Raw genomic sequence first — 26,463 nt, forward strand, 5'->3', positions numbered from 1 at the left:
CTCAGAAACAACTGCAAAATATCCTCCTTCGGCTCCCTCCCTCTGACGTCCCCCTGCCAATGCACTCTGCGTTCTCTGCGTGCTCACACTTTGTGAAGCCTAACTCAGTTCATGTCTCTCCCTGACTCAAACCTTTCAGGCACTGAGAGGGAGCTTCAAAGTGTTCGTGGAGAAATTCCATCATCTTCTCATTCCATTTATCCACCAACTTTCTGAAGCCCCTTTGTACTTACTGCCTACAGAAAAAAGTCTAAATTCCTTAGCCTGACATCTGAGGCCCTCCATGATCACACAAACAAAACACTTAGCCTGACATTATAGTATTGTCCTCCACAATGGTCACTGGCCAAGCAATCTGGACTAATCAAGGTCCCGCAAAGACGCTGTATGCGTAACACTTCCTTTCACTGGGAGGCTTCCCTCAACCTCCTTTATATTACTGCCTGCAGTGCCTGAAAGCCACAGAACTCCCCGGACTGCTGCAGGCCGAGGTGAGCTCATCTTCCCGCAGCACAACTGTTATCACACAGAGAACACGGAAGCTAGACCGCCTTGTGCAGAAATTATACCCGGGGAGACCTGCAATAAGATCATGTCTGGCAAAGTACCGAGCACAGTCCTGGCTCTCAGTTGTGCTCCGTTAAATAGGCGCTCCTACTAAGATAAAAACATAGAATATGAATACATACATTCCCATGCATACACACGCTGATACGTTAGTGGTCAAACTCTCCACTTCTCGAACAGCAAAGTTTAAAAGAAAACCTGCTGGGTACTCATAACTTGGCTCGATAGTAGAACCGAAAATCTGAGGGGAAAACAAGCAGCATGGGCCGAGAGTGAGTCAGTCACCCATCCCGTCTCTCTGCGGACACAAAGGGGTGACAAAGGGGTGACGCTTCAGTCTAAGCGCCCCTCTCACTCAGACAACACAGGGTGCTTGTGTCACTGGGTCAAAACATCAGTCTTCGTCCTCGACGTAAAACACTGTAATCTTACGTACTGTATTGTTTTGATATTTAATGCACTGCATTTATTGTGGCTTGATGTTTTAGGGTATTTAACACAACCTAGGCTGTTAACTTTGTGTTAAAGACCTGGGAAAATGAATTTGTAAGTGTAATTTGGGGGCCTCAGAACCAATTATTTGGTTTTCCATTATTTTTGTTGTTGTTTTGTTTTCCATTATTTCTTATGGAAAAAATAAATTACATTCTTGAACTTGTTGGGTGTTCAAACATGACTTTGGAACTAATTGAGCTCAATAAACGGAGACTCATGCTCTAGATACATGTATAACATGTATAAAGGAATGCTACATCTCAACCACTCTATTATAGTGAATTCTTCTGGGCAGATTGTCATATAATATATGAAACACAGTAAATGTTAACTAGAAACAAAGGCTGTCCCAAGGGTTAAGTCTAGAACAGCTCGACCAGAGTGCTATTTCTGGAAGATACAAACGGAACACATACCGCTCTGAGGCCAGACATTTCACCGATGTCATAGTGCCTATTCAGAATTCACAAGTCAAATCTCGCCCCTCCTCCTCCTCTATATCCCCAAATCCTCATCCCAGCTTCTTTAAGGCCATTTCGGTGATAAACTAGTTATCACGAACAGTCCTAAGAAATGTATGATTTTTAATGCACACATACATATTTACCTAAAGTCAGGCTTGGTAAAGTAGAGGGTCCGTGGAAGGGAAAGACCTCCACAAGGTAGACTGACGCAGCAGCTGCAACAATGGGCTCAAACACAACAGCAGTTGTGAGGATGGAAAAGGGCCCAACGACAAAGGTCTCATCTGTGAAACGTGAGGCTCCTTGAGTTGGAACAGACTCGATTGGCAACTAATAACAACCTAAAGTCAGACAGTTGCTTGGTTTTCTTTTTCCCTCATCACAAGCTATTAAACAAAAATGGAAACAGTACTGGTCTTGGAGTCAGAAAGACCAGAGTTCAAGTCCTAGCTCAAGCACATACAGGTTTAGTAACCTTGGGAAAAATACATAAATTCTTGGACAATTTCATCATGTGTAAAATAAGAACAATGTCTACCTTAAAGGGCTGTTGTGCAAATGTAAATCGCCCAGCCTGATGCCTAGAACTCTACCAGTGCTCGGTCAATAGAAACTACGGTCATCATTCTTATCATGGAAGTGAGCTGAGTTGTCTTACATATTTGTTTCTTCACAGATAGGAAGTGTGAGTCCCAGTAACCTGAGCCCTGGCCAGAAAGTTTCCTGAAATAAGACCACACACACACACACACACACACACACACACACACACACCACTGTACACTCAGAGGCACACAGGTACACACTGCTTTCAAGTCTGGGTATGTGTTATACCTGAAGGGTACTCCTCTCTGCTGGCCGCCAACACATTTTAGATGCTGGCTCTGGGAACTTGGCAAACCAGGACACATTTGTTTTAGCATAGACTGTAGTGATGAGAGTTCTAAGAGCTTCCTGAGAGGCCTGAGATAACCCAGAGAGCAGAGCAACTGTATCACACTGGAGAAACATAGAGGCAGATGAGATGAGGGAGCCAGTCAGATTGCTGGTTGCCTGGGCCAGACCTCAGTCCAAGACATTCACTGGCTCACTGCCATAGAGTCAATTCTGACTCATAGCAACCCTATAAGACCGGGGTAGAACTGCCCCTGTGGGTTTCTAAGACTGTAAACAACCCCGTCTGTCTCCGGAGGAGCACGCTGGTAGATGTGGCTGATAGGGGAAAGGGACAGGTTTGTGCTCGCTGGGCCATTTTGCATCACTTCTACTGAGTCTCTCCAAAGGTCCCTTCTCAATGCCTTGAAGGCAAGCGCGAAAGCCTGGTGTTCGCTGGGGCCCAGGCAGTTCTCAGCCTCAGAGATAACATTCAATAAGCCAGTGATCTTCATGGGGCTACTCCACCTCCTTGCTGCTGCCCAAGCAGCCCAGCAGTGGGAACCAAGGAGGAAGGCTCCCTCCTCCATCCCAGGAGCCAGGCTAAGAAAAGCAGTCAAAGTTCATTCTGCTGCCTCCAGTGTGACCTGAGGTAACCCCATCTATGTTGTGGAGCCAAAGTCAGGGAAGTGGCAGGACCCAAGAGATCCTTTACCCACAGGTCTCCTGCTGGCCCTACTCTACTCCTACTGCAGCCACTTGCTCAGCGCCACCATGGCTGTGGCAAACGAAGACGGCCAGTTAGAGAAATGGCCAGGCCACCTCTCGGTGACTAGCCCTGCGCACAGCTACTCAGGAAACTGGGGTGAGGTATTAGTAGCTTGAGCAGAAAGATAACCCACAGAATGCCTCTGAAAACCCACCAGGTAAATCTTGCCTCTGATCATTCATGTATTCAACTAATACCTACTGAACACATACTCTCTCACACCAGCACTGAGATGAATACTGTAGACAGTTCTTGACTGAGTGAGAGGAGAGGGGAGAAGAATAAAATGCTTTGAAATGTATACAATGCTTCTTTATACAATTGATGTATGTATATGTATGGATGGTGATAAGAGTCCCTAATAAAATGTAAAAAAAGAAAAGAGGAGAAAAAAATGATTAGGGCAAAGACTGTACAGATGTGCTTTATACAATTGATGTATGTATATGTATGAACTGTGATAAGAATTGTATGAACCCCTAATACATTGTTAAAATTAAAAATAATAATAATAATTTAAAAAAATGTATACAATGCTTTCACATACAATAACTCTTCTGACCTCCGGTTTCAAGTGAGGAAACTGTAGTTTAGGTCATACTGTCAATAAAGACTTGAGCCAGCAGGACCCAGTACTCTTGAAACCTTGTCAGGCTGCCTCTTACCAAGAGGCCGAGCCAAGGGTGGAGCACACAATGAGTGTTACAATCAGAAAGGGCTACCGGAAGAGCCTGGTGAGGTGACAGGGAGCCTGGCTAGCATTAGTGTCAGGAAAGGGGTCAGCGGGCTGAGAGACTGGTGGGAAGAGAGAAGGAAACTCTGGGAGAAGAATAAAATCCTATGAGGAGAAGCAGTAGAAGGCATGTTCTGAGGGCGGGAAAAAAGTCCTGGCCGGGCCAGAAATGCAAAGAGGGAAACAAAGCACTGTAGCCACAGCACAGGTGGGGAGGGCAGGGGGGGAGTTGTTGCCCAGAACCCTGAGTATTGAGAAAGCAATCTCCACGCACAGAGGGATTGTCGAGTGCGCGAGTTCTCTATTCCAAGCTGCCCAAGACCCAAACCAAGCCCACCGTCATCAAGTCAATTCCGACTCAATGAAGCTACGGAGAGTTCTTGAAACTGTAAATCTTTTGGAAGCAGACAGCCTCATGAATCTCTCGAGAGGCCTCTCTGCTTGGCTCAAACCACCAACCTTGCAGTTATCAGCCCAGCACCTAACTCACAGTGCCACCAGGACGCCAAGCTACCCAGCAGGAAGGGGAAAAGAGCAGAGTGCTGCTCTCATTCCAGGTTTTCCCTTGCACAGCCTCACGGTTTTCCTCACACAAAATGAATTTGCCCCACTCTGATAATGTGATGGGGCCATGCCCCCCTCTAGTCAAATTGTGCCTGCCCTAGCAAGCTGTGCCAACACAGACAGGGCTTTGTCCAATTCTCAGTGTCCAGACAGCTTCCTTTTGGCACTACCCAGGTGGCCACAGAAACTCCAAAAGGCTTTAGATGCATGTACCCTACTGGCGGGAGGTGGGGGGACAAAATGCATAATGCAACCAGTCTAACCAAGTAATGGTGAGGCATGCAGCATACTACTCTGCCCCACGTCCTTCAAGAGATTTCCTCTGTTATGTCCCGCAAACAGAGCTCCCTCCTGGCTGTTGGCTGAGAGTGCCAAGAAAGTGGCACAGAGTGCTGATATTACTCATCATAGGCTACAAATGATACTAGGCTTCTTTTTAGTGCCTAGATAAAAACTTTCCAGCTGGACTCAGAATTCTTCAGAAATAACACCTGGCATTCACTGTGTGTAGCTCCAATTTTGCCCAGCCCAGTTTCTGTGACCATAATACAACACTGTGTGTTGCTTTCTGGCTCTCCAATACACAGGTCCAGAAAATTCCCTAACAGTCCAAACAGGCTGCATGATGGTCGTGAAGGCTCCACCATAGCATGGGAGCAGCATGTGAATGAAACCCAGAGAAAACTACCGGTGTTTCCTAGACCAGGCTAAGCAAAGCTCTAGGCAAGTTTGTTTCCTCGAATGCAAACGATGATTTCAGGAGCGATGATCCCTAAAAGCCCTTGCAGTTTTGATGCACTAAGATGTAAATCCTAGCTTCTAACACTAAAGCCTCTGAGGTCAAAGTAAGTTGGTGTTGGTGTTTAATCTAAGTAAAGTCCCAATGCAATAAAAGTCCAAACAACCCACTGCTGTCAAGTCAACTGCAACTCCGTAGTGACGCTGTAGCACAGAGGAGAAGTGCCCCATAGTGCTGCCAAGGCTGTAAGTCTTTAGGAAAGCAGACTGCCACATCTTTTTCTGATGGAGAGGCTGGTGGAGTCGAACCACTGACTTTTTAGTTGGCGGCTGCATGCCTTGACCACTGTGCAACCAGGGCTTCCCTACCCCAATTCAATACCCGCTGCAAAGCTCGTCTCGGAAGCCAAGCGGGTGCTGTGATGGCTCCAAGGCCAGTGGCTACCGTATAATGGGCTCCAGACTCAGAGCTCCTTCACAAGGAGTCAGCAGGTGAACCAGAGTCTAAGGTGAAAGGCTGGCTTAAAGCTGGCCTGGGAAGGGGAGCCCAGAGTCACCTGAAAATATGAAGGAAGGAAGAAGTTGTCTCAACTTTATATGTCAAAACAACGAATTCATGTTCAAGCCAAGTGGGCACAAAATGAAAAAGTATACAAAAAGAGTCTGAAAACCCCTATGGAGTCAAAGAAAAATTAAGAAGCTACAACACCTAAATACCTTGCTCACCCCCCAAAAAAATGTTTTAAACATTTTATTAGGGGCTCATACAACTCTTATCACAATCCATACATACATCAATTGTGTAAAGCACGTCTGTACATTCTTTGCTCTCATCATTTTCAAAGTATTTGCTCTCCACTTAAGCCCTTTGCATCAGGTCCTCTTTTTTCCCCTCCCTCCCCACTCTCCCCTCCCTCATCAGCCTTTGATAATTTATAAATTATTATTTTGTCATATCTTGCCCTGTCTGATGTCTCCCTTCTCCCCCTTCTCTGTTGTCCATTCCCCAGCGGGGAGGTCACATGTAGATCCTTGTAATCAATTCCCTCTTTCCAACCCACCCTCCCTCTACCCTCCCAGTATCGCCACTCACACCCCTGGTCCTGAAGCGATCATCTGCCCTAATTAAAATAAATACCTTGCTCCCAAGATTACAGTTTTAGGATAATATCATAGGTAACTCCTAAAATGGACCCAAATGTTCAGGCCCTTATATACCCCCGCTCCTTGAGTATGGGATGGACATATCGACTTGCTTCAAACAAAAAGAATGTGGCAGAAATGGCAGATCATTTCCACAATGAGATGATTAAAAAGACCGGGGCTTCCATTGTCAGTTCGATCTTGCTCTCCTTATCTTTTGGCTCACTTTCCCTGAGGCAGGCAACTGTCGGTCTTGAAGTAGTTCTGGGGAGCAGTCATGTGGCAAGGGGACCAAGGCCTACCAGCAACCATGCAAATTAGCGTGAAAGAGAAGTCTCTTCCTCTAATCAAGCCTTCCTATAAGACCACAGCCCCAGCCAACAGCCTGACAGCTGTCCTTTTCTAAGAGACCTTGAACCAGAGGCACCCGGATAAGGTGCACAGAGATTCCAGACCCACAAAAGCTGTGAGAGAATAAAGATCTATTGTTTTAAGCATTTTGAGATAATTTGTTATACTGAAATTGAACACAAACACAGATAGGTGCCAGTACCATATGCTCAGCCAACTCAGGTCTGCAGGTGGGGCCAGGGAAGTGGTTACACCCAGAGTAAAGGAAGGCGGCAAGGGCAGGAAGTAAGGTCAGATACTAGCACTCATGCTTTACCAACGGCCTCCCCAGGGCCTAGAGTAAATCTTGAACAAAGGCCTGGTTTGGCTGAAGCCAGAATCCTCACGTGTATTGCATATGTCCTTTGTGGAATTAGACCGTTTCCTAGCTCCTGTTAACAGTGTGTCCTGGTAAAAACTCAAATGATAAGGGTCAACCCAAAGTGATCTGATTCCCCACTCCCACCCCGCCCCACCTAACCAAGACAGTAAGGCATCATTGATGTTGTTATCAGTAGGAAAAGACATTTTGAAAGACTTTCAGGGACTTCTTCTAAACAAAGGAAGCTTATTTCTTTGGCTCTATCTAACACTTGCTGAGGAAAATCTTCTCAACTTCTAATCAGTGCCTAATAAACTTCAGTTGAATTTGAATCAGGTGATCAATTCCCATTCAATTCAGTTCTCCATACTTTATAGAGACTATGTGTTAAGCCTCATACTAGGAGCTGAGAATTTAACATTGGACATTTGCTGTCTTCATGCTCGAGCCGCTTACAGTCAATCCAGAAAGCAGGCACATAAACAGGTACGCCCAACAGTGTAGCATAATGATGACCACTGTAGGTGCTCCTGCCCTCCAAAGCACCCCAGCTTTATACTCCGACTCATAGTGACCCTACAGGACAGAGCAGAACTGCTCCCTCCCTAGACTTTCCGAGACTAGAAAGCAGGCAGTCTCATCCTTATCCCGAGGAGCAGCTGGGTAGGTTGACCCACCAACCTTGCACTCAGCAACCCAATGTTTAGCCCACTGTTCCACCAGGGATCCATGATAGGTGACTAAAGCAAAGCAAATGATGAACTGAAAAAGAGTAGGCCATCGAGTCCATTCCAATTCACAGCAACACTCCAGGTGACGAAAGAACTCCAGTGTCTTTGCACCTTGCTTCAGGTTCATGGCTGTGGCCAGATGAGTGAGGCTATGAGCTCTGATTGGCAGATTAGTGAGATGCCTGGTGAGGGACACAGACAGATACGTTTTGATGTTTTTAAAAAGTGGGGGACTTGGTGCATATATCCAAAGAGTTATAACTTCTAAGTCTGCCATTTTTTAGCTATGTGTCCCAGAACATACATTTCTCAGCTACAAATTATCCGTCTCTGAAAATGGAATCAAATAGGCTGCAAGGGAGTTCAAAGAGCTGTGTTTGATTGAAACATAATACAAAGTGACCTGGGTGAGCAACACCTCCAAGTACTGAAGACTGACCCAGAATTTGTGTGCTGAGACATTTGAGATGATTTGAAAAGGAGAAAACAGGGTCCGTTCAAACAGATCCTGAGACCAGCTTTCCCAACAGACTTTACCAAAAGACTTATGGTAGGCACAAAGAGACAGATAAAGAAAGCACCACCCTCCCCCTCACGAACAGCTTACACTGGCCTGGGAGCACGCACCACACACACACACACACACACACACGGTGCTACGTGTTACACTGGAAATGTATGTCAAGTGTCCCACAGACAATAAAGAAAGCTGTTGTTGTTTTTTTCATTTTTTTACTTCTTAAACTGTGATGTAGGCACATGGGTATTCAATGCATTATTCTTTATACTTCATTGCATAATTTAAGTATTTCATAATTTTCTGTTTGTTTGTTTTTAGCAGCAGCAGCAGGGGAAAAAAAAAACAGAAAGAAAGAACACGGTCAAAGGCCCAGTTTGGTACCCTTTCCTCTCATGGAAAGCCTGACAGCCAGAGCTGGTGGGTTTCCTGGAGAATCATTTCCCACAGGAAGCAAAGGCAGAGGACCACAGTCCCTGTAATGAAGCCACTCGGCAAAGTCTCTCAAAGGCCACCCAGCAGGAAACCAGAGGGGCCCCTTAGGGTCCTAACCCAACTTCTGTGGGGACCTAGGAAACCACTCCCCTCCACAAGACCTCATCTCTGCTTGCCAAGAACAGGAATTCCTGAAAGACTCCAGACCCCTTAAGGGACCCTGGGCAGAATTCAGGGGGCCTGTTCCTCTGAAGGAACATGATGGCAATACTTTGTGTTTATATTTTTGGGGGGTGAATGCTTATAGTAGAAAATCTTAGTATTCTTTTATTTATTTTTATATCTTTATTATTTTATTCTTTCCTTCAATTATACCAGGAGCCCTCAAAAAGTTGCAGGCAACCAGCCAAAATATTATTAGCAGCACCCGTGATTTTTTTTGCCAATAGGGGGTGAAAAAAAGATATTTTCATGTCACATTACATTGTAGCAGCTATCTTTTAAAAAATCACTCACCATTTACACTCATCATAACTTTGAAACTATGGTAGTTACTAGACTTGCCACTACATGTGATTGCAATCTTCCTGTCTGCAAGCACTCAGTCAGGGTAGCTGGCCAACTATGACACAATTCTGTCTAATTAGCAGTGAGTCGCCAGTGAGATCCTGTGTGCTCACACTGGTGACCCAAACATTTACAATACCTTCTTTCCTCCAACCACCCCTCCATCAGACCACTCTCCCCTCCTCTTCTGCCTCCTCTCATCCCTCCTTCCAGGAAGCCCTCCACAGCCAGCTGAGCCTAGGTCACACAGACCTCCCTTAACCCTCAGCAAATACTGTCTTTGCTACCTGCTTGGCACTTCATTAAGGCTGTGCCTTACACTGTACATCCTATTCTCCCTACCAGACTTGGAGTTCTTTGATAGCCCCAAGTTCCTTCCATGGCAAAGAAAGCAGCAAGCACTCAAGATGGATTTGTGGATTGAATAACTGCATAAGCCAGGGTCCCTGTCTATGTTCGACCAACAACTCCGTCTGATGCCCCTCGGGCGTAACTTTTTCCATATGTAAAAATAACTGTGTGGAACTAACTGATTTTTCCATTTCTTAAGTGATGAATTGAGCAGCCACTTTTTATCTCCCCAACTCTGAGTAAAACTAGTGGGGAGACTGTAAAGCCTCCCTCAGCTTTCTCAGGGTAAGTCACTTCCTCCCCTGGGCCTGCCACGGCCTCATGCAGGCATATAATCGACTCTTGGCGACTACAGGACAGTGTACAACTGCCCTGCAAAGTTTCCAGGGCTATAAAACTTTATAGAAGCAAACAGTCCCATGTTTCTCCCAAAGAACAAAGAACAGCTGGTGAGCTCGAACTGATGCCCTTTCAGTTAACAGTGGAGTCCTTTAACCACCGCACCACCAGAGTGCCTCTCATATGCATACACGATACACGAGGAGGTGGGGTCAAAAAGCGCATGGAAAATGGGATTACAATAGGATTTTCCCACAAACATTCTGGAGCCTCCTCTCCTGCAGTACCTCGATTAGAGCATTTACCACGTTGTTTTGAGAGCGCGTGTATTCCCATGGCTGAGCGAGGATAGGAACTGAGGAGGGGGTTAAGAGTCAGACTGCCTGGATCCAAAATCTGGCTCTTGACCTTACTACCTGCGTAAACCTTGGGCAAGGTACTTAGCCTCTCTCTAGGATCCAGTGTCCTCAACTATAAAATGGGAATAATACCTATCACAGAAGATGATTGTAAGAAGTAAATAAAAGTTTGGAATCATGGCTGGTATACAATAAGCACTGAAAAAAAAAGTTCTGTTGCGATCATATTGTTATGTTACTGGTCTAAGCTGATCTACTAGGCACAGGGGTCAACTTCAACTAGGTGTCTAGCTCCTCCTGTTCCCCATGCAAGCACCTTGATTACATTTTCCTCCATTGATTTTACCACATGATAATCTTTCTGCATGTGTAGCTATTTTCTGTCTCCCTCTCACACACTAGATTGTACACTCTAGGAAGACAGAAAGTGTGTCTCTTTTGTTTCCCCTTGGAAGGCCCAGAGCAGGTATTCCTGTATTTGGTGAACAAATAGCCCATGAGGCTGTTATTATTCACTGTTTACTGAATCAATTAGCTGAGCAAAGGGTGACTTTTCAAAGCTGAGGTCTGGGAGCAGGTGATGTCCAAGGATTAGTAGGAACCTCTTCCCAGCCCCTAGTGGTAGCCTCAGTCAAGCCCCACCTACCTGCCCTTGGCCCCAGCCCAGTTCTGGGAGCCACTCTCAGATAAAAATAGCATCGTTACTATGATGGCCAAGCCATTTATAGCCTTGGAGGCAGCAGCAACTATCTGGGTGGGCAGGCAAGGGCTCAGGCCTCCCACTTCATCAAGGGTTCCTCACCCTGCCAAGATGTCCATCCTCCAACACCCTGTTATGGCTGTAATGAGCTCAACCACAGATCCTAAGCAGGGACACCCCCCCCCCCCCAAATAGCTCTAGGAAGCCAGCTGGTGTAATGGTTGTGAGCTGGGCTGCAATGCAAGTGGTTGACAGTTTGAAACCTCAGGAGAAAGACTGGGCTTTCTACTCCCATAAACACTTACAGTCTCAGAAACTCACAGGGGCTCACCGTGAGTCAGCATTGACTCGATGGCAATAAGTTTGGTTTTACTTGGTTGACTACTTCTAACAAGAGCAGCCACAACTCCAAACTCCACCTGGGACATCTCACACAAAACACTTGGAGCTTTTGGAGGCAGTAAGCCAGAGACTTTACTGAGAGAGTGGCCAGGTGTGCAGGCGTCACAGGAGGTGGCAGGAAAGGTTTCTCCGCTGCCTCAAGGGAGGGTCTCTAAGCAGTGCACCTACCTTCACTGCAGAGTCAGATTGTTCTAAGTCAGCAGTTCTCAACGTGTGGGTCGCAACTCCTTTGGGGAGTTCGAACAACCCTTTCACGTGGGTCACCCACTTTATAACAGTAGCAAAATTACAGTTATGAAGTAGCAATAAAAATAATTTTATGCTTGGGGGGGGTCACCACAATACCAGGAACTGTATTAAAGGGTCCCAGCATTAGGTTGAGAACCATTTAGAATCTAAGTGTTTAGTGCATACCTGGTAAAGCCAGAAGCATTCCAAACCTTTCTTAGAATCAAATCTTTTAACTGGCTAAAATGAGTCAGATGGGTGTATATATCTAACAAGAAAAACTAATAATAATAAGTGAAACAATTCTCTAGGTCTCTGTAGAAGAATCTAGAGAGGAGGAAAAGGCAGTCCTTTCCTTGGATGTTAGCTAAAGAGTCACCAGAGTAAAACGACATTCTCCTGGCCCCGCCCAGGGCTCCTCTAACAGGGCAGGGCCTGAGAAGATGGCAAAAGTTCAGAACTGAAGCATTAGGAGACCTGCCTATAAGACGGAACACAGGACCAGGGTCCCCATCCATGAGAATGGAAATATTATTGCTCACTTCACCATCCTCATCTCACAAACGCTATTGGAAGGTTCCGTAGGCAAAGCACTGGTATACTTGCATAATACAAACTACGGAAACATACAAACTGACTGTCGATTAGATGTTGAATGGGATTTAGAAAAGTGGAAGCTTGAAGGGCAAGCAACCCCTCGCCCCCACCCCCTACCCCACCCACATACACACATGCTCTGGGGATACAGATAGAACGCTTCTCCTCATACCCCTTTGCAGAGGCCAGCCCATGAGCCACCTCTGTGCAAAAAAATAAGGCCTGGATGATTTGAAAACTAAATGTGGATGAATTGTCAACGGGAAAACGGATATGCTCCGAAACCCAATTCATGATAGCAAGTTGTAAAAACAGAACAAAAAAATAAATAAAAATTTAAAAAAACAACAGAACAAAACCAAGGCCCTTTCTAATCAGACATAATGTCTCAGCCAAGTCCAAAGAAACAGTGTAACAGAATAAGAGGATTGAAGCCTCCATAGTTCCCACCAATCAGAGGCATTCCCAGCACCCAGGATCTCTCTGAGTGCCACCCTGCAGGTGAACATTATTGTGAGAACAAGTGAGACCAACTTCTGAACTGAACATGTAGAAAAGTCTCTTTCCGTGGGAGAAAGGCCAGAGTTTAATCAGTGCAAGGCAACCTCATGAGCTCAAGCCATAAGGTGGTTCTGAGGGCTGAGGAGATGGACTCTGATCTTAGGGGGCAGGAGGGGATAAAAACTCCCCGTAGCTAGATAATGCCTACAACTCAAAACTCTTCCCTTTAGCTTATGTCAAAACTATACTCCTGCAACACCCCCCTACCCCCAAAAAAACACATGCATTTTATGGCAGGCTCTCAAATTTTAGGATGAAGACGCTGTGGCAGTGATGTCCCTGTCGGAATCTTGGATGGCTGTCACTGAGGCAGTTCAGTTTCTATCTGTCCACTAGTCTGGTCCTTCACAACCCAAGGAGACCCAAACTTTGAGGAAGGTGGCTTAAGAGGCCAAGAAGAAGAGATTCCCTGTGGAGAGGTTTAATATGCAGAAAGAACCATTCTTCAAAACAGGGGAAATTACTGGGGAACCTTGTTAAAAATGTTAAGTACTGATTCAGTACATCTGGGTACAAATGCAAAATCTCCACAGCAGGGGGTCAGAACAGAATGCAATTTCTCCACTAGGGGGTCAGAGAATGAACCAGGTGCCATGCATGTTGGTACACATGGCACTCAAGTCTTCTTTGAAACCCAGGGCTTGGGGCTTTCAGAATCACATCACACCCGGTCAGCAAAGATAAAAGAGGACTGGCCCAGAAAGAATCAGTACCAATGCAAACCTCTGGATCCATCCACGCAACTCTCCAGCAATCGGGACATAGGCTTTTTCTACCAGTATCCGTGGGGACCTACTCTGAGGTCCCTGACACTTTAGCCTGCCTACCCTTGGAAACAACTCCTCTATAAATTCCCCCCACCCCCGGACGCGCCCCCCCCCCCCCCGCACTCCCGTCCTTCCCCCAAACCCCAAACTGATAACAGCAACAGGGTGAGCGAAATGGGGAAGAAGAACGGGCCTTTTCCTCCTCGGCCATGTGTAAAGTCACTGAATTTTAAAAGTGCTCTTTGCTGCCGCTGCAACACCAGAGCTCTGTCACTTGACAAGGCTTCAAGGGTCACAGGAAAAAGCAGGGCAGATTGGAAAATAACATGGAATGCCTACCCTCTTTGGTCAGAAGAAATAGAGTAAGTCAACAAGTGGTCTTGGGAATTATATCATGACCATGTTTCTTATTTTGTTTTTGTTTTTTAAGGCCGTATAACTCTCTGGAGGTAAAGAGGATTCCATTTAAGGAACTGCCTTACTATCAAATGGGCACAGCCTAGAGACAGCAGATTACAGAAGCAAAGGGAGGGACTAAGTTCCCATGGCTGTTGGGATAGAAAGGACGCCCTGAACACCAGGCTGCCAATGGAGTGGCCCAGCCCTGACTTTCTCTGCCCAACCCAAGCAGCCTCAACCTCCCCTATGCTGCCAAAGGCTGAAACCGGCCAGGAGCAATGCACTCAGCATCTGGCCAAGCCCTTCTTCAGAGTAGTCCTGAGAAAGGGCCTTGACTCCTGGGTCTGAAGGCCAAGGTGCTCCAACGGCCGACCTCTGCCCATGAACGACACCGTGGAGGGGAGTAAGCAGAAATGTTCAGGGGGGGCAGGAACCATGGCTCAAGTGAAAGAACTCCAATCCGGTGTCAAACACGATCCACCAACCGCTCAGGTACACACCGAGGGTTCGACTGGCCCACTCCAGGCCGCTCAGCTCTGAACCACGGTCCTCAGACTGGTCCAGCCCTTCCCAAGGCCTTACCTGCTGCGGTGGACTCCTCAGAACCGGCCCCCGAGCCGGTTCCTGTTGTCTTCTCGCTGTGGCTATGGCTGAGGCTCTGGCCCTGATGCAGGAGAAGCCCCCAGAGGAGCCAGAGGGCAAGACCAGCGCACACATCCATGTCTCCAGGTCGCCGTCAGCATGCGCCTGATGTGGACACCTCGGGATCCCGGAGGTAAAGCCGGGCGCCCAGGAGTGCAGCCGACGGTCCCGGAACCCCGGGCACGATGCCCTCGCGGCGCCGCAGCTGTCCAAGCACCCCGCGGGGTCTGCCCCCTCCGGCAGCCAAAGGTCAAGCGCTCCAAGTTTAGACGCGGCCGCAGGGCCCGCGCCTCCGGTCCAGCCGCGGGTCCGCCGGGGCTGTGGCAGCCTGAGCACCCTGCCTACTCGGGCCGCTTCCGGAGTTTGGGCAAGGTGGTTGCGGGGCCGCTGTGGGCTCCGCAGGCGGCTACACCCCTGCGGGAGGGGGCGGGCGGGCAGGCCTCCCGCGGGCACGGGTGGGGGAAGGGGAGGAGGCAGCGATGGAGGGGGGCACCTGGCCTCGCCCCGCTTAGGAGCGGCGAGCAGCAGGGGTGCCGGGAGCGCGTGCGACTCGCAGGCACCCGTGGGGGCGGGCAGCTCCGGGACCCCAGGCCACCCAGGCCGAGGTCAGCGCTGCCGCTCCGTCCCGTGCACGGGCGGCCGGCGGTGCCCAGGTCCAGCAGGCGGACGCTCACGGGCCAGGCCCGGGACAGCGGCTCACGGGCGGGCGGGCGGGCGGCGCGGGGCGGGCTCCGGGCGGGCGGGGGCGTGCTCTCCCGCAGGCCCGCCCCGCGCCGCCCGGCCCCCCGCGAAGCCCGGTCCCGCCCCAGCGCCCGAGCTTCTCCCGGCGGAACCTGTTGGAGGCAACCGCCCGGCGCCCCCGCGGGGGGCTCTCCGGGGGCCCCGACCCCGCCCGTCTACGCCAGGACCCTCGTCCGCACCTAGGGTCGGTCTCGGTCACCCAGGGTCCCCCCTCCCCCGTACGAGAGTCTCTCCGGCGCTAACTGCCCGCCCGCGGGCGCGCCCCGGACACGCGGTTGCTCAGGTAACCCAGGCCTGCCGCGGCGGCAAAAGCTGTTGCCCAGCCCCGTTCCCCCGGCCGCTGCCCGGCTCCACGGGCCTCGGCTCGACAGCTCGGCTGCACAGAGGGCCTCGGCACAACGGCGAACCCCGCACCCCACCCCGCACCCCCGAGCGGCCGTTGGCCTCAACGGCGGTGTCCCGTTCAGCCCGGGGCGCCTTCCCTGCCCCCCATTCCAGGCCGGCTTTCCAGACTCCGCCCTCCCTCTGCGCCTGGCTGCCAATCGGTGTCCGCCTCTCTGCAGCTTAGGAACCCGCGCTCCGCGGCCCCCCGCCCGAGCGCAGCGGCCCCTCGCGGGGAACCCCGAGTCCTGCAGGCAGCACTCGCGCGTCGGCGAGGCCCTGCCCCTTTGCAGAGGGTCCGGGAGTAAAGCGAGGACCCGCCCCGGGGGCGGCCCCTTTGAAACCTGCGGATGTTCTCAGAGGACACGATGCCCACGAGCGGCATGACGTGCCCGGCCAACGGTCTCGCACAGCCCTTAGGTCGCCGGCTGGGTCCGACCCGCCTTTTCTGGCCGAGACTACCCACAAGCTAAGTCGGATACTCTCCCTTAACTTTCATCATCCATTTTCCTACCTGCCCCTCAGGCCTCCTCTCCACTGAGGTTTTTGCGGGCAGGGCCTGTGACTGGTGCCTCCCTGCCAACTCACCCTCCCATCTCTGGGTCTCACTTGGCGGAGGTGTTCTAGCGACTTGAGAATGGATGCCCCAATGAAAAGAGAGCCGCGCCTGGGCCTCCTTGCACTTCCTGTTCCCTTCTCCAGCGTGCTGTCAGCAAATCTTTTTCAGAAACCTGTTCTGTGCCCTACCCTGCCCTTGGCACTGGAGGCAGGGGGAAAGATTATGGTAGATCCAGTCCCTCCTGGCAGTGCCAAACTAGCTACCTGTTCTGAGAAAGCCCTCTGACGACTAGAAAGAAGGATTTGCCCAACAGCTGTTTGGCTTAGGGATTAGGCTGTTGATATAAAAATACATAGATAACGTCATCCACTACCACTCTCCCCACTCTTATTAAGCTCCAGTGGCGCTGGCCTTGAAGTGCCTCCATCATCATACTCTGCCAACTCACAGCCTGTGTGTTTGCTGTTACCAGACACACTTCTCTGAGAGCCTCATACACCTCCCGTCTCGTTCTGCAGGATCCACTTCAAACTCTCCTCTTTAGAGACTCCTGTGCTGACCATCCCCTCAAGGTCAGCCTGTGGTCCGAATTGGACTGAGGCTGCAGCTAATAGTGAAATTGTAGTTTGGGAATACATCATCTTTAAATGATAGTAAACAGCCTATTTCTAGTGTGCCCTGAACTAGAACACGTCCCGATGTCACCTGCGAAGTCTGACTCCTTTCCTTCTCTGAGCGCTCATAGCAGACTGCTAATTTTTGCTATTGTGAGCCATTCAGGCGCCATAGTGACATAGTGGTTACCAGTTGGGCTGTCATCCAGAAAGTCAGCAGTTCGAAACAAGCATCAGCTTTGTGGGAGGAAGATGGATGGAATTTTCTAGTCTCAAAAGAGTTACAGTCTCAGAAACCCATAGGGGCAGTTCTACCTTGTCCTTATAGAGTCCCTTTGAGTTGGCATGGATAGACTCTGGCAGTGAGCTTGTTTTTTGGTGCGCCATGCACATATCTGTCTGCCCTCATAGGATTGTGGGTTTTCAGGGGTGATAATTCATCTTTGTGATGCCAAGACCCAGAGATTTGTCTTAATTTCTATTTTACTTCACTACTTGATCTCTCTGGGTTCTACTATCCGTTGTGATAGCTACACACAAACTCAGACAAAATTCAAGAGTAAAGTATTTATTCAGGATGTTAGCAAGTTGTAATGCCAGTGAGAGATGCTCAGGGTAGTTGTTTGCCAGGACATGTTACAAAATTTCAGGTCTCCTAATAAATGCCCAGAACCTCCCCCTCAGTAAGCCTCAGTCCAAAGACACTCAGCTTCATTTCCACGGGTCAGCAAGACCACCTTCCCCAATTAAGTGCCTAGAGGCACACCACTCCACAAGCCACCCTCCTGCATAAAAGCGCTCATCTGAACTTGCTCCGTGGGCTGGGAAGTCCATCACTCTGTTCCATGCTCTGGCTCCTGGTTCCGCTGCTGCTCCTCTGACAGTATAGCTGTCATCTGGGTCCAGTAAGTTCACTGCCCACTCCTGGCTCTTGCTGGTAATGAGATCCTTTCTCTTGCCTCTCAAGAGGGCTGTTTTATACACAGCAAGATGGCATTGCAGAGAATCGTAGTCTCTCAAGTCCTCACAGGTGAATCCTATAAATATCTTCCCCACCACCACCCCCGCCCCCGCCCCCAGCCTTCTTACCAGACCCATGCAAAGGAATGTTGTTTGGTGAGAGTTAGAGACTTTGGCTGGAAGAATCACGTTAAATAATTCACTGCCCCTGTACTGAGTCATAGACCTACCAGAGTAGGTGTCCAGTAAAAGTGGGCCACATGAGTACATTCATTCAATCTGAGGCAGGTGTTTTTAAACTGAGATGGAAAAGGGGGCAAGTAGGGAGTACCAGAGAAGTCGGTGGGGAGTGATTGGGACTGTGGCACACTGGACAGCAGGCAGGAAGGTAGACCCGACATTGTGAGATCCTCTTAAGATAAAAAGAAGAACTTTTGCGTGAGGGCTCCGTTTTTTCATATTGCTAAGTTTTAAAATGACAAGCTCTATACACGTCACCTAAAACACATCTGTGGCCCAAACTAATTACATAGCCTAGGCCAACCCATCTACCTGTGCTAAAAGAATCCACAAGAAAAGGTAAAGTATGTTTAACATAACTTCCTAAAGCTGGCTGCACCGTTCCTCTTAGTTGCCACCTGATTTCATTTGGGCAATGGGCACGTATCCCATATGCTACAAAGAGCCTGGCTCTTGGAGGCAGGAAGTGAGAGTCTGTTTGTTCACACCCAGACCTGAACAATTGTTACCTTGGTTCCCCCCAACTCTAGTATGGACAAGGACCAGTTTATTGATCCAGTTCAGCTCTCATACAAGGGGGCTTCAATAGATTTGTGGGAAAATTCCATTATCTCTTCTTTTTTCTACATGCCTTTTGAAGTGCCCTGGTATTCTACAAGACAGGAAAATCCCAAGAGCTTCTAGATCGTCCTTGATCAGAAACTGTTACTCTTGTTTCAATAGCCCCATGTGACTGTGGCATCTGCATGATTCCCTCACCACAAACAGTCTCAGAAGCAAACAGCTTTTTCCTTTATTTTCATTCTGTCCTTTTAAAACGAATACACCAAGTCTTTCCACGTGCCAGGTGTCTCTCCCTTTCATCAGTCCCAGAGCCCTGCCCATAAAACATAATTGTGCAGAGGCAGGTTTAATCACATTGAATTCACTGACCATTGTAACTCTATACCAGTTTGCCCAGCTTTCACATTTATTATCTATTCTGCATTATTGAGCTGCCGGCTCAAAAGGTGGCTATATGCATTTTAAGGTGCACTAGTGGTATCGTCGTTAAGCGCTGGGATGCTAACCCAAAGGTTGGTGGTGCAAGCCGGTGGTTCTATGGGACAAAAGGCCAGTGATCCGCTTCCATACAGATTGCAGCTTTTGAAACCCTGTGGGCCATTCTGTTCTGTCCTATAGTGCCCCTGTGGGTCAGAATCAGTTCAACAACGAGAAAACTGAAGCTTTAGAAGATAAAATGACAGGATGAGAAGCAAACTCTCTTTCCTCCCTTGGGATTTCCTTCCCATCCTTCAAGTCCAGGTTCAAATAAACCAAGAGCATTCATGCCTTGGACCCATAATAATAGCATATTAGGAACCAAGACTTCTTTGAAGTGTTGTAAAACAAGGATGTTATTTTGAGGACTAAAGTGTGCCTGGCCCAAGGCATGGTATTTTTAATCGCTTCATATACATGTGAAAGTTGGACATTGAATAAGGAAGACTGAAGAAGGGTTGATGCATTTGAATTAAGGTGCTGGTAAAGATTATTGAAAGCACCATGAGTTTCCAAAAGAACAAACACAAAAAAGTCCAGCCAGAATGCTCCCGAAATACAAGCATGACATGACTTCATCTCACATACTTCGGACATGTTGTCAGAAGAGACCAGTCTCTGGAGAAGGACATCATGCTTGGTAAAGTAGCTGGGCAGCGAAAAAGAGGAAGACCATCAAGGAGATGGATGGACACAGTGGCTGCAACAATGGGCTCAAACATAAGAACAATTGTGAGGAAGGCCCAGGACCAGCAGTGCTTCGTTCTGTTGTACACGGGGTCACTATGACTCAGAATCAACTCAATGGCACCTGACAACATGAACCAAGGGTTGTGATGTTTTTTAAGCTAAAAAGTATTCCTTCCTTTGGAACTTTCCCCTGACTTGCTCCATTACTCTGGTCTCCTGTTGTAATTTAGAGTACTTCCATAACTGCACCTGTTCCAAGCTCTGGGGTTTTCAGTTGCCTCATATGCACAGCAAAGTTGGACAGTAATCAGGTAGACCAAAGAAGAATTGATACATTTGAATTCTGGTACTGGTGAAGAATAAAGTATCATGCACTTCCAAAAGAATAAAATCTTTCTCGCAAGAAGTAGGGCCAGAATTCTTTTAAGCCATGATGGTGAAACTTTGTCTCATATACTTTAGACATATTATCGAGAGAGACCAGTCCCTGGAAAAGGACATCATATTGAGGCAGTAAAAAAAGAGCAAGCTCCTTGACAAAATAGATAGACACAATGTCTGCAACAATGGGCTCAAACATAACTATTGTGAGGATGGGGTAGGACCAGGTTGTGTCAGTCCGGATAGACTAGAGAAACAAATCCAGAGACACTCATATGTGTGTAAGAGTGAACTGCATATCAAAGAGCAATTGTACATTAAATGTACATTTTCCATTAAGACAGCCCAGTCCAGATCAAGTACATAAGTCCGATATTAGCCCATATATCTGATATCAGGCTATAAATTCCTCTTCAAAATCACACAACACATACAATGAAGCTGAATGCAGGAAGATCACAGGTCAGTGGGTGGAAAGTCTTGTGGATCCAGTGGCGGTGGAAGCATCTCAGTGCTGGTCAGGGCTCTGGCTCCATCAGCTTCACTCCATGTGTCTTGTCAACAGGCATGTGTAGCAGAGAGTGTGAGTCTGGCCTCCAGTGAGCTATTTATCTCCATAGAACCTCCAAAAGTGAGGTCATCAAGCTGCAATCTGATTGACAGGCTAAACTCCACCCCTTCCCTCTTAATAGTCTCAAGTTGACACCAGTTTTTGTAATCACCACAAGGTGGTAGTTCCTTTTGCTGCACATAGGGTCACTCTGAGTTGTAACAGACTCGAACTCGAAAGCATCTAATACAAAACGGGACCAGGAGGCTTGTGGCATGGTGGATTATGCATTAGACTGCTAATATCACAAGGTCAGCTGTAGAAACCCACAGCCACTCAATGGGAGAAAGATGAGGCTTTCTGCTCCTTTAAAGATGTACAGCCTTAGAAGCCCGACACAGGTGTCCTTAAACTACGGCCTGCGGGCCACATGTGGCCCACCGAGGACATTTATCCAGCCCACCGGGTGTTTTTGCCCCGTTTGGTTTTTTTCACTTCAAAATAAGATATGTGAGTGTGCATAGGAATTGGTTCATAGTTTTCTTTTAAACTATAGTCTGGACCTCCAAAGGGTCTGAGGGACAGTGAACTGGCCCCCTGTTAAAAAAAAGTTTGAAGACCCCTGCCTAGGGAGTTCTATTTTGTCCTATAGATGGGTCTGAGTCACAAGTGCCTTGCCAGTAGTGAGTTTGTGTTTTAGTCTATAAAACTAGATTATGGTTATAGACAATCTATTTTCCTCCATTAGACCCGGAGCTCACCGAGAACTGCATTTGATTCATCTTTATAGTCTTATAAACTAGGACTTCGCCCAGTACATAGCTGCTACTGAAAGTTATTTTGATAAGCAAAGGAATGAATAATGTGTGATCTGTCCACCAGCCTTGCTGTTCTTCACCATGGGGCTTCTGGCTAACAACAGCTTTCATTTGGAAAAGGAGAGAACTTTGGCAAAAGTGTAATCAGGTAAAGTCCTAAAAATGTTTAGGAGTTCTGTTATCAGTGGCGCTCTCTGGTGTCCAAAAATGGAAAGTACAGCTATCTTTTAAAAGTTGCCCTGACACTGGCTGCTAAGGTATAAGGAGCTTTAGCAACTTCTCTTCCCAATCTCTCACTGCCACCTGACTCCATGCCGACTCTTAGTGACCCCCTATGGTTACTGACACTGTAACTATTGACTGGCATAGAAAGCCAGTCTGTCTCCTGCAGAGCACCAGGTGGTTTCGAACTGCTGACCATGACGATCACAGCCTAATGCATTAACCGCTACACCACCAACTAGTTTCACACAAAGAATCATCCCTTTTAAGAATCAGTTCTAGAATGTTGCTGCCAATGTTCATGCATACATCTAACATCTACTGTATCAGATACTGTGTTAAACATACTGCATTCAGGCATTCAAAAAAATAATAACTGAGCAGCTGTTAAATGCCAGGTCCTATTCTAGACACAGGAATATAGCACTGGATTTTAAAATCAAAACCTGCCCTCTTGGAATTTACATATTATCTCACATAATTAATATCCAGAGCAACATTATGATGTAGCTTAATTTAAATCCATTTTACAAATTAAAAGATGAAGACTCTGAGCAACTTAGTTTTGTTATTTGTACATTTTCGTAATGTAACCAGGGTGAAGTAATGAGTTATGAGTTGGGCTGCTAACCTCAAGGTCAGCAGTTCAAACTCACCAACCACTTCTTGAGAGAAAAATGAGGCTTTCTTCTCCTGTAAAGATTACAGCCTTAGAACCCATAGGAAGAAGTTCTACTCTGCTCTATAGGGTTGCTCTAAGTCAGAATTGACATGATGGTCATGGGTTGCGTTTTAGGTTTAGTAGGCTTATCTGTAAAATCAAGATAACATTACCCCCGGAACTACTATATACTCACTGTTTTAATGCCCTCCTTGCTTTATTATGACCTGTATTAATCTGGTAAGCATGGCTCTGCCATTGTGAATGAGCATCACTGAAATGTTTGCCCTATCACCAACCCTCATTGTTTGTGTACACAGAGTTCAGTCTGTACAAGTCAACCATTCATGTAGTTAGGTTCCTAGCTGGCCTATGCCTGTATAATTTCTTTTTCTCAGCAGTGTTTTAAGTTCTTTACCAGTGTCTAAATTAATAGCACTCTAATCAAATTTCCTTATGCCCCAGGGGGGTGATTGATAAAGTTCTCTAACATGAAATGATAATGATGTCTCTAAAGTGAACCAAAAACATATAAAAGTCATAGATATATGAATGGATTGGGGGCTTGCATTCAATCCTAGCCCCAGTCTAGAAACAATTGGTTCTTCTGACATGGTCCTGCTTTATGCTTGCCCTCATGAAGAGATCACTGAAGATATGAGTGCTATAGCAAAATGTGGAAAAGAAACTAGATGGTGCCTGGCTGAAAGAAAGAATAGTGTAAGCAGCAAGAAGAATCAACTAAGTTCACATGGAAGAGTCACACCAGTTTAAGCGATCCAAAGATTATAAATAATAAAATCCAAATCTGAGGAAGGGAATAATATCAGAGCTGAAACTATGAATACCAAATTTGCAGAAGGCGATAGATGACAATGGAAGGCCAAAATCCATATGCAGGTTCCACACATGGATTAAGCCTCTGGTGAATCCCTCTGACCATAACTGAGGAATGTGAACAGCCTTAGTATCAGGCAGACAGCCTTGTAAAGATTATGGCAGGTGTAGCTAGGTCAAAATGGAATGTCATTTGATCTTTCTTTTGACCCATTTGTTTCAGTTTTGGGGGGTGGGAAAAACGGGGAGGGAAATAGATGTGGATTAATTCCCTCTGATTGCAGACCAGGGGTGTGAGGAGCCTTGCTCTCGTGCTCACAGCATTGGATATTGGATCGCTGCATACGCAGTTAGGTGGAAATTTAGCACCTTATTCTCTGAGCTCCCTGTTGGCCCATTTTAAAGTTGTTCTAGATTTTAATATGTCCTACTTTCTTATCGGTTGAGGTTTTCGTTTCTTTTGTTATTGGTGTTAGGTTTGGGGATGTTTGTTTGGTTTCTGTTTGTATGTTTTTCTGTGTTTGAAATCCCAGGAGCGGTAACTCTCTGGAGACTGGGTTGATGGTTTCTTAGGGGTATGGTTTCCCAGTCGGGGGGAAATGGGGAGCTGATGACAATGAATATAGGAAAGAAAAAAATGTTCTGGAATTGATTGAGGTGATGATTGTACAACATTTTTCTTCTTTATTTGGCCTTCAGCTTTCCTTTCTTGACCTCTGAGCACCTTGTGGAGTGGAAAATGTTAAAGGAGCAAGGTTGCACAGTGGGAACCAGACTGGGCTGGTGCCACCTGATCCCAGGACTCCCCAACCGAAGTCGATTTACACAGAATGCCAGAGGGGGGAGACGAGGCGGTCTGGTGCCGAGGCCAGTGGTCGCTGGTGGCAGAGCAGTCCGTCAAGCCTCTTTCTCACAGGTATGAGGGCTGACCACACTGCCGTGGGTAAAAGCCAGGATGTTTCCCATCACTTAGTGTCCGGGCAAGTGTCATCACCTGCCCTTCCCACTTCAGTGTGTGGACAAGTTTGCCGCCATCCAGCGTCACAGTGGACTTGACCTTGAGGTCATCAGCTGTTGTTTCATCAAACTCCACTCCCAGCCTGAAGCTGATCTCCGTGTTCTTGAAGGTGCTCTGCGTCATTATGGTGACGTTTTCCCGTCCACTTCAATGACAGTGGTGGGCTTAGTCATATTAGCTACGCGCTGATCGGCTTCATGGAGTCATCGAAACCTGCTGTCCACCAGTTTCCAGGTGCCCGTGAACGCATCTGCATGGTGAGACTGGAAGGCGACGACAGCTGGACGAGCAGCCTCCAGGAAGCCCGCGGGAAGGACTCTGAACGGGCGGCTCCCAGCGCGCGGTACCGCTTTAAATGAGCGTACAACTCCTGTTGCTATGATTGAACTACTGGATTGTATGCCAATAAAACTGTTTTACAAAAAAAGATATTACCTCTTAAGGATGTTATAGTTACTAAGTTAAAAAATGTAAAGAATATATAAAATATATCTAAGTTGCTTTTTGTTTTATTTTGTTGGGGGCTCTTACAGTTCTTATCACAATCCATACATACATCCATGTGTCAAACACATCTGTACATATGTTGTCATCATCTTTTTCAAAACACTTTCTACATGAGCCCTTGGTATCAGCCCCATTTTTTTAAAAATAAGGAACACCACAAATTTTCATGTCATCCTTGGATATGGGCCATGCTAATCTCCTCTGTATCGTTCCAATTTTAGTATATGTGCTGCTGAAGTGAGCACCTAAGTTGCTTTTTATAATCACTATTCTGTAACTTATCCAGGTTCACACAATACGTAGGGTGGCAATGACGGGAAAGTAGAGGAGGAAGAAAAGAGATGGGGAATACTGGATCTTTTAGACAACTGTAGAATTCTTATGTTCCTAGAACATCAGATATGGAGCCTCAGTGGCATAGTGGGTTTGAAACTGCCAACTGCTCTGCAGAAGAAAAACGAGGCTCTACACAGGTAAAGAGTTACAGTGTCAGACACCCACAGGAGCAGATCCACCCTGTCCTATAGGAGTAGGAATCAAAAGCAGTGTTTTTGTTTTGTTTTGTTTAGGAGCAAGTAGAGCAGCAGAAGGGATTATGCTGGGTGGTCTGGGTACCCTCCACCTATAAAAGCTTCAGTTACAAAGATGCCCTGAAGGCACACAGGACAACTAACCAGTCTAGCTGCCTAGGAGAGGAGCTCTTCCCAAAGGAACCTTCATGGGCATGACCTGTGTCCAGCTAGAAAAGGATGTCAGGAACAGTGGTGGCGAGGGTAAAACTGTAGAGCTTTCACTTTTCACTTAATCCGGTTGGTTCTTTCTATCTCCTCACCTGCCCATCAAAGCTCAGGAAGTGGGATGTGTGCTTGTCTTTGGGGAGCAGGAGGGGGGACTGTGCTAATTCAGGCAGGTGGGAGACCCGGGGAAAAGGAGGAACCCCAGGAAAGCTAAATCCCTAGAGCCCCACCAGAGACAAAAGGGAACGTGGGCTTCTGGTGAGCCAGAAGGAGCTGGAGCTGAGCCCAAGATAACCCAGACCTTTGGTGGGCAACAGGAGCTGACGCTCACAGAACTGAGCTGGGAGGGCCGTTTGGGAGCCCCTGGCATGAGTGAGATGAGTGCTGGGCCTTTCTCTTCTCCCTCCCTGCCTCCACCCTGCTTTTTTTTTTTTTGTAGTTAGTTCAGGGATCCTTTGCTGGCCCTTAGGAACGTTTTCCAGTCCAGTCTGTTGGTACCCTGCTCTTTTAAGGGAACTGAGTGGTAGGCTTTAACCTTGAGAAAGAAGGAAGAATTGGGCTGAGGAAAAACACCATGAGGGTGTGGAGAAATGAGCTCATGTTTATTTGGGCTCTGTGCAATTTACTAGATATTCCACATGCTGTATCTACTTCAATCCTTGCCACTTCAAAAAGTGTGTAGGCTTGTCATTCCCAGTTTCAATGGCACAGAGGCTGCGACGTTAACTCTGTGATGTGCTCTTACGCCCATGTTTTTACCACTTTTGGCGGCAAGCAATACTGACTGTACCTGGCCCAGGGAAGTTTTTAATAAATATCTGTCCAAGGAATGAATGACAGAGGTCATGTTTGT

At 47.4% G+C, this 26,463-nt stretch overlaps 1 protein-coding gene and 1 non-coding gene across 3 annotated transcripts in view; both read right to left on the reverse strand.

Annotated features, from left to right (window-relative positions):
* Positions 1-15,346, reverse strand: part of STIM1 (stromal interaction molecule 1) — a 220,644-nt gene extending 205,298 nt beyond the window's left edge. For both annotated transcript variants that reach the window (XM_075546175.1, XM_075546174.1), the window contains exon 1: positions 14,594-15,346. In XM_075546175.1, coding sequence (XP_075402290.1) covers positions 14,594-14,732 — 139 coding nt within the window. In that variant the 5' untranslated portion in view covers positions 14,733-15,346. The remainder of the gene's footprint in view (positions 1-14,593) is intronic.
* Positions 15,347-25,013: 9,667 nt separating this feature from the next.
* Positions 25,014-25,118, reverse strand: LOC142447505 (U6 spliceosomal RNA). The gene has a single exon (XR_012784203.1). It is a non-coding gene; the product is annotated as a U6 spliceosomal RNA (small nuclear RNA).
* Between the last annotated feature and the right edge of the window lie 1,345 nt (positions 25,119-26,463).

This window comes from Tenrec ecaudatus, chromosome 4 (assembly GCF_050624435.1).
Source record: "Tenrec ecaudatus isolate mTenEca1 chromosome 4, mTenEca1.hap1, whole genome shotgun sequence".
NCBI classification, from domain to species: domain Eukaryota; kingdom Metazoa; phylum Chordata; class Mammalia; order Afrosoricida; family Tenrecidae; genus Tenrec; species Tenrec ecaudatus.